We start from the raw sequence: 7,368 nt of genomic DNA on the forward strand, positions 1-7,368 counted from the left end.
AAAAAAAAAAAGAAAAAAAAAGAATTAAGGACAGTAAGAGTATTGCAAAAAGTATATTCTTTTCTACCATTTGCTATAATCAAACTTCTGAAGTGAGAGTGTTGCTATCCACCCCGGGGCATAACAATACTCTGTGCTAACCTACGGCAGCCACACACAGGATACCACACAGTCCACAGACAAAGAGTACAGCTCTACCACACTTCAGTGAAGGGCAGAGGGGTGAACGCTCCTCGGTGCTCATACCGAGTACTTCCTCCATCTGCTGCAGGGTCTTCTCCATCTCTTCCTGCACATCCTGCTGCTTCCGTCCTGCATCTTCCACACTATGTGTCTCAAAGTAACTGTCTCGAAAACCGTAGAGCTGATCCACCAGTCCCTAGCAAACAAGACGAGAACAGTATCATCCGATGGAGAGAGCACCTGACAAGGAGGTTCTACATCAACTGACAAGCCCTGGCCTATCTCCTTCTCCCATCACTGGTTCTCCTATCTTGTGTGAGGCACAGAGCAACGGGAGGGTCCCCAGTCCTACCAAGTGCTACAGATCAGGAGGAAGAGCCAGGATCACAGGATCTCATGGTACCATGCTGTCCCACAAAGGTTCCTCAGCACTACACGTGAACAGACCTCTCCAGCTCAGGCAGGGCTCCCATATGACCACATGCTCACACCACAGATGGGAGAGAGACACCTTGAGACTTGAAATAAGCCAAAGTCAATAAGACTCTTCTTTCTTATTCTGGCCCCCAAAGAATTAAACTTTGCAGTTTGGCCTTAAAGCTGGACTTCTGGGTAGGGGAGACGGCCCTATGAGTACAGGTGCCTGTCTACTCATAGACTGATCTGCTTTCCAGGCTACTGGTCAGCCCCGATGTCTTTCCTGCATGTATGTCTGTGTAATGGTATTGGATCTCCTGGAGCTAGATTACTGCCATGTGTGTGCCAGGAACTGAACCTGGGTCCTCTAGAAGAGGAGCCAGTGCTATCTCAACCATTTAGCCATCTCTCCAGCCCCCATCAGCCTGCTTTCTTAAATAATCCAGGACCATTTGCCCAAAGATGGTTCTGCCCACAGTGGGCTGAGCCCTCAACACATCATCAATCATTAATAATAATAATAATAATAATAATAATAATAAATGCCCACAGACTGGCCCACAGGCCAAATGAGACATTTTCTCAATTGAGGTTCAATCTTCTTAGATGATCCAATTTGTGTCAAGTTGATTTAAAAAAAAAAAAAAAAAAAAAAAAGAAACCTAACTAACCAGCACACTACCTAGAGCAGCAGCTCTCGTCACGCGGGTGGAGACCTCTTGGAGATTGACCCGTCTCACAGCAATCACATAGCAGAGATTCTGTACATTACTATTCAGAACAGTAGCAAAACTACAGTTATGAAGTAGCAACAAAAATAATGTTATAGTCCGGACCACCACAACATGAGGAACTATATAAAGGGGTCACAGCATTAGGAAGGTTGAGGACTGGTGACTTAAACCTAATTTAGTGCCTTCCTCCCCTCCTCTATAGGTAATCACTCTTTTTTTTTTTTTTTCCAAAATGCCTATCATTTTAAATGATATGGCCTATTCATTCATTACTTTCTGGAATCACCAATGTAAGTTCTATAATGGAAAGAATTTCTTGTTGATTAGGGCTATACTTAAGCACTAGAACAAGGGCTGGGTCATGATAGACTCACATTAAATAAAGTGGCTAAATTAACTAATGGAGTGCCTATGTTATTAACAAATTCGTATGCATAAGTAAAATCCCACCCTGATAAAAACAACAAGCTGACACCTTCTTTATAAGTATTTCTTAACTTTATGTATATTATTCCCAGGAAAAACAGGTCCTGCAGAGACTGATTTGAGCACATAAAGTCACCATGTTCTACTCTGTTCTATAATAATAATAATAATAATAATAAAAAGGTCAACATGGTCTGTGGTGTTTTTAAGAGAGTTCTAAGCAAAAGTCACAGCCATTTTCTTTTTGTCACTCAATGAGATGAGCATGGCTGCAAAATTAAAGGAAAGTGTTATTGTCATGTTTTAGTCGTTTTGATTTTGCTGAACAATTTTCTGTGGTGCAACAACAACACAAATGAGTTGTTAATGAGTAGAAAAATGTGAAAACAGGAAGTGATTCATGACCACTCCAAATAGCCTCAAGGACAACACCATTCTGTATAACGTTTTGTATTTTTTTTCCTAGGCATACAAATGTACATAGTGCATCTAAAGTCTCGCTGCCGATAGGATTAAAAATCTGATTTCTGCCAATCACACTAAGGAATAAAGTTAATCAAAGTCCATGTTCTGAATGTTCTTTTAACTCCCACAAGAAACAAATCAATGCTTTAAATTCTGTTAGATTTGGTGGCTCAGGTCTTTTATCTCACCACTTGTAAGGCAGAGGTAAGTGGGTCTTTATGAGTTTGAGGCCAGTGTGGCCTGTAATGCCAGTTCCAGGAGACCCTGACTCCAAACAACAAACAAAATTGCTAGAAGTGTATCTAGTTCAAATTCCAGGATGTTTTAGACCACAAACTAAGTTTCTGAGGCTTAAAGAAAATCTTAACTATTAAAAACAAAAATAAAGACAGAGCGCATACTTGCAGGAAACTCCTGTCTGCCCTTCCACAATAGTCACCTGGGGAGTGGGTGGGGTTAAGAGATTAACACGGAAAATCCGAAAAGCAACAACCAGGGCATCTGTTCTGCAGTCTATTACTGAGTGTGGCCAAGTTCAAAGCAGAAAGATGCTAAAGAGATGGCTGCTGCTGTGGAGCACAAACAACTCGGTTAACAGTCGGGAGCCACCTGCCACTCCGCGTAAAAAGCTACTTGTTACCGAGGAAACCCGGTGGGCAGACTCCCTCCGGGCGCCCGCCGAGCAGCCCTCAGCACCGGCTGAACCGCCGCCCTCCGCCGCCCGGGCGCCCGACCACTGCGCTTCCTCCTTTCAGAGCAAGGAGCCAAAAGATTTTAACTCGCAGCCTCACCTGCAATTTCTGCAAGACGTGCTTCGCTTCTTCCTCTTCATCGGCCATCATTCCAGCCGCTCTCAGCGTCTCCTCCCCCAACTTTTCAACCACAGAGACTCAGCCATGCCTACGCTGAAACCACCACAGCGACCCCTGGAGCTCCGGAGGTCCACCTGCGCCTCAGAGACACAGCTACAAACCAACTTAATCAAAACTTGGTGTCTCAAAGATGCCCTAGAACTGACTTGGGGTTTTGCTTCTTAATTCCCTTCCCAAATTCCAGAATCAAAATGTTCTTAAATTAATTACATTCTTTTTTTGTTGTTGTTTTGTATACATTCTTGTCCTTTTTTACATCACTCTTAGATAGCAAGGCCGGCTATGAAAGTATGCGTGGCAAGTGGTATTTGGAAGACAGCACACTGCACTGGAACTTGTCTGAATATACACCAACTGAAGATTTCTGCACGTGTAACTTTCAGCTTTTTAATGTATGATCCTAATAAGTCTGCTATGCCTGGGGCTGGCATGCCACCATATTGCACATTAATAATGTTCTCATGTTGATTATTTCTGTAAGAAACCATCTCTGGGGCTGGAGAGATGACTCAGCAGTTAAGAGCACTGACTGCTCTTCCAGAGGTCCTGAGTTCAATTCCCAGCAACCACATGGTGGCTCACAACCATCTGGAATGAGATCTGATGCCCCCTCCTGGAGTGTCTGAAGACAGCGACAGTGTACTTATAATAAGTAAATCTTAAAAAAGAAAAGAAAAAAAAAAAGGAAAAAAAAAAGAAAAGAAACCATCTCTGATGCTCGCTTCGGCAGCACATATACTAAAATTGGAACGATACAGAGAAGATTAGCATGGCCCCTGCGCAAGGGTGACACGTAAATTCGTGAAGCGATCCATATAAAAAAAAAGAAAGGAAAAAAAAAAAAAAAGAAACAGTCTCTAAAGAGAGAAACAGGGATTGAGAACTGCAGGTGACCTGATTAGTCTTTTCAGTGTATTTTCCATTTTTTTACCTTGAACATGAATTGCTTATTCAAAAATAAAAATTTTAAACCTTCTGTTTGTTTGAGACAGAGTCTGATTTATCCCAAGCTGGCCTGGAACTTGCTATGTAGCCAAAATAACCTTGAATCCCTGAACTTCCTGCAACCACTTCCAAGTGCTTGGATTACAGACATTCATTATTACACCTGATGTTTATTTTAAGTTTTGAGACATGGTCTCCCTATGTAACCTCAATTGCCTGAAAGTCGATATGTAGATCAGGCTGACCTCGAACTCAAGGAGTTCCTCCTCTCTCTGCCTTCTAAATAGTGAGATTACAGACATGCATCACCACATCCAACCACAATTTAAAAACTTTTTAAAAAATCATTTGCTAAAAAATTATCTCTGCAAAGAGATATTAGACACCTCCAAATGCTTCCAAGAAGACTGAGCAGCAGAGACAAAGAAAAGCAGTGATCATTTCCTGAAGTGGAAATTTCTGGAGACTCAGGTCATAATAATGCTTAGCTGGGGCAGACAAGTGAGAGGATGTTTAGCTGAAGCAGACAGACACAGATGGGAGGATGCTTCACTGAAGCAGACATGTGAGAGGCTGTGTGATGTTCAGAAAGAATATAAATATGACCCCCCAGACAGTCAGTGGGACAAGGCTCATTCTTTGGTTCATCCTGCACCTCGTTAGTCTCAGTTGATAGCACTCAGGCACGGCTTGGCCTTGCACCTCCTTGCTGGTCTTTGCTTCTCATGATATTCCAGCGGCTTCTTGCCATTTCCAGACTCCACACCGGCCCAGTAGAGCCTCTCGGTTTATTCTGGATCCAGCCACAGCTGCTGAACTCGCGTGGTGTCTGCCAAGTGGACTGAACTGCATCTGCTGATTGCTGTGTGATGGTTTGCTAGTAGACTGAGCTGCTGATATGCGGACAACAAAGATTGGAATCACCCAAAGAACTCTTTCTAAACCTTTCTTTTGCATGACCTCTGGTGGGCAGAAGGCTAGAAGGGAGGTTAAAGCATTTAAGAACCCTTATTGAAGTCGATTTTGAAAAAAAATCTAAGCCTACAATTTCCTCTGTGCTTTTTTTCATACCTTTAAAATGATCAGTCATCCACTGGACTGAGCACAGGTTCCCTAATGAAAGAGCTAAAGAAAGGACCCAAGGAGCTGAAAGGGTTTGCAGCCCCCTAGGAGGAACAATATGAACTAACCAGTACCCCCAGAGCTCCTTGGAACTAAACCACCAATCAAAGAAAACACATGGTGGAATGTGTATATGTAGCAGAGGATGGCCTAGTCAGTCATCAATGGGAGGAGAGGCCCTTGGTCCTGTGAGGGTTCTATGCCAGGACCAGGAATGTGAGTGGGAGGGTTGGGGAGAAGTGGGGAGGTGGGGGGATAGGGGACTTTCTGGAGGGAAATTAGGAAAGGGGATAACATTTGAAATGTAAATTAAAAAATCTAATAAAAAATAAAAATAAATAAAATAAAAATGAAAGAGCACTCGCTGTCTTTCCAGAGGATCCAGTTTCAGTTCCCAGCACCCACGTGGCATACCACAAATGTCTATAATTCCAGTTCTAAGGTATCTGACACACTCACACAGACATATGTGTATGCAGGCAAAACACTAATGCACATAAAATGAAAGAAATCATAAAGTAAAAAGCCTGCCATGCAAATTAAAAGCTCTTGATCTTTTTGAAGAAGCATAATATTCCTATATTTATAATCTTTAGTTTCAGGTTTACCTTGCTTATATCTCAAACTGTTCAAGATACCTAGTTCCTCATGTTTCTCCAACACAATTGAAAAATCTCATAGAAAGAATATTTCTTATTTTATACCACAATCTATGTATTTTCACTTATTGGTCCTGGTGTTAGGTGCTTCAGGGAGGTAGGCACTGCCATCCAGGGGCAATCATCACAACCAAGCCTTCTGCCCTGTGCAGAAAGACAGCTAGGGAAGCAAGACTGTCAAGCCCCACACTGTACCATGCAAGATGGCAGTCTGCTGTGGTTCTCTCATCTTATCCCTGCTCCCAGAGGCACTGGCATTGTCTCTGCTCCTGTGCCCAAGAAGCTGATGATGATAGCTGGCCAATATTGATGACTGCTACCCATCAACCAGGGGCTGTACTTGCCACCATGGGCAACTTTGCCAAGGCCACCTTTGATGCCACCTTTAAGACCTACATCTACAGGTTGGAGAAATGGCTCAGCGATTAAGAGCACTGACTGCTCTTCTAAAGGTCCTGAGTTCAAATCCCAGAAACCACATGGTGGCTCACAACCATCCTTAATGAAATCTGATGCCCTCTTCTGGAGTGTCTGAAGACAGCTACAGTGTCTTACACATAAATCTTTAAAAAAAAAAAAAAAAGACCTACAGCTACTTGCCCCCACCACCCCCAACCTCTGGAAACAGACTGTACCAAGTTTCCTTATCTGGAGAAATTCACATCTACATAGTAAGCTCGGGCCAGAATAAAATAGTGTCTCTACAAAAACAAAGTTAGAAAGGTTAACTCAGTCTCACACTAGTGTATGTGGAGGGAAACCCTTGGAATCCAGTTACTACTGTTTGCCCTCTAGTGGAACACTAATTGAATGTACTAATTAGGCACAATTACTTTATAAGTCAGAAATAGTACTTAATAAAGAAAAACTGTTTAAAATCATTAATATACCTTCTTATAGTCAGTAGCACTAGTATAGGAATGGCTTGGTAAGCTGTTTAAAGTTGACCTTCACAACTCTTTCACCTAATCTGTAACCACATTAATGTGCTTTGAGGTCATTTCTAAGTAGGAACCACCCTACTTGTACTTTATAGTCAACCTGTTCAGAATTGACTGACCCAAGAAAACACTGTAATCAGTCTTATTACACTTTGGACTTCCAGTGCACCTCCGGGCTCACCTGAATTCACATCCTTAACGATGTTCTGTCAGCAAGGCCAGAAAAACAATTTTCTCCCTTACAAGATTTGCACAAAAGCTCCTTGGTCCTTTTTGGTTTGTTTAGGTTTTTGAGACAGTGTTTCTCTGTGTAGCCCTGATTGACCTAGAACTCACTCTGTAGACTAGGCTGGCCTTGGTCTCCTGAGATTAAAGTTGTGCATCACCACCACTTAGGTCCTCATGACCACATTATTTGCTGTGCAGTTCAATAAAGATGGCCTTTACTCAGCATTTTAGATTAGGTGATTAGAATGGTAGAGACCAAAGTCTTCACACTCTTGTGCACATACCCAGGGACACAGATAATTAAAAATAAAAATATATAGGCCAGGCGGTGGTGGCGCACGCCTTTAATCCCAGCACTTGGGAGGCAGAGGCAGGC

At 42.6% G+C, this 7,368-nt stretch overlaps 1 protein-coding gene and 1 non-coding gene across 3 annotated transcripts in view; one reads left to right on the forward strand and one right to left on the reverse strand.

Moving 5' to 3' along the window:
* The window catches only part of Ttc5 (tetratricopeptide repeat domain 5), a 17,866-nt gene extending 14,767 nt beyond the window's left edge, over positions 1-3,099 (reverse strand). The window contains exons 1-2 of one of the 2 annotated variants that reach the window (XM_029541934.1): positions 3,017-3,099; positions 247-379 (exon numbers count right to left, since the gene is read on the reverse strand). Coding sequence is in view for 1 of the 2 variants with exons in the window: in XM_021203497.1 (XP_021059156.1) it covers positions 247-379; positions 3,017-3,067 (184 nt within the window). In the remaining variant the exon portion in view is untranslated. The remainder of the gene's footprint in view (positions 1-246; positions 380-3,016) is intronic. The other variant, XM_021203497.1, reaches the window with a different exon arrangement.
* Positions 3,100-3,811: 712 nt separating this feature from the next.
* Positions 3,812-3,918, forward strand: LOC115064655. The gene has a single exon (XR_003844471.1). It is a non-coding gene; the product is annotated as a U6 spliceosomal RNA (small nuclear RNA).
* The last annotated feature ends 3,450 nt before the right edge of the window (positions 3,919-7,368 follow it).

The sequence above is a fragment of the Mus pahari genome, chromosome 8 (genome assembly GCF_900095145.1).
Source record: "Mus pahari chromosome 8, PAHARI_EIJ_v1.1, whole genome shotgun sequence".
In the NCBI taxonomy this organism is placed as follows: domain Eukaryota; kingdom Metazoa; phylum Chordata; class Mammalia; order Rodentia; family Muridae; genus Mus; species Mus pahari.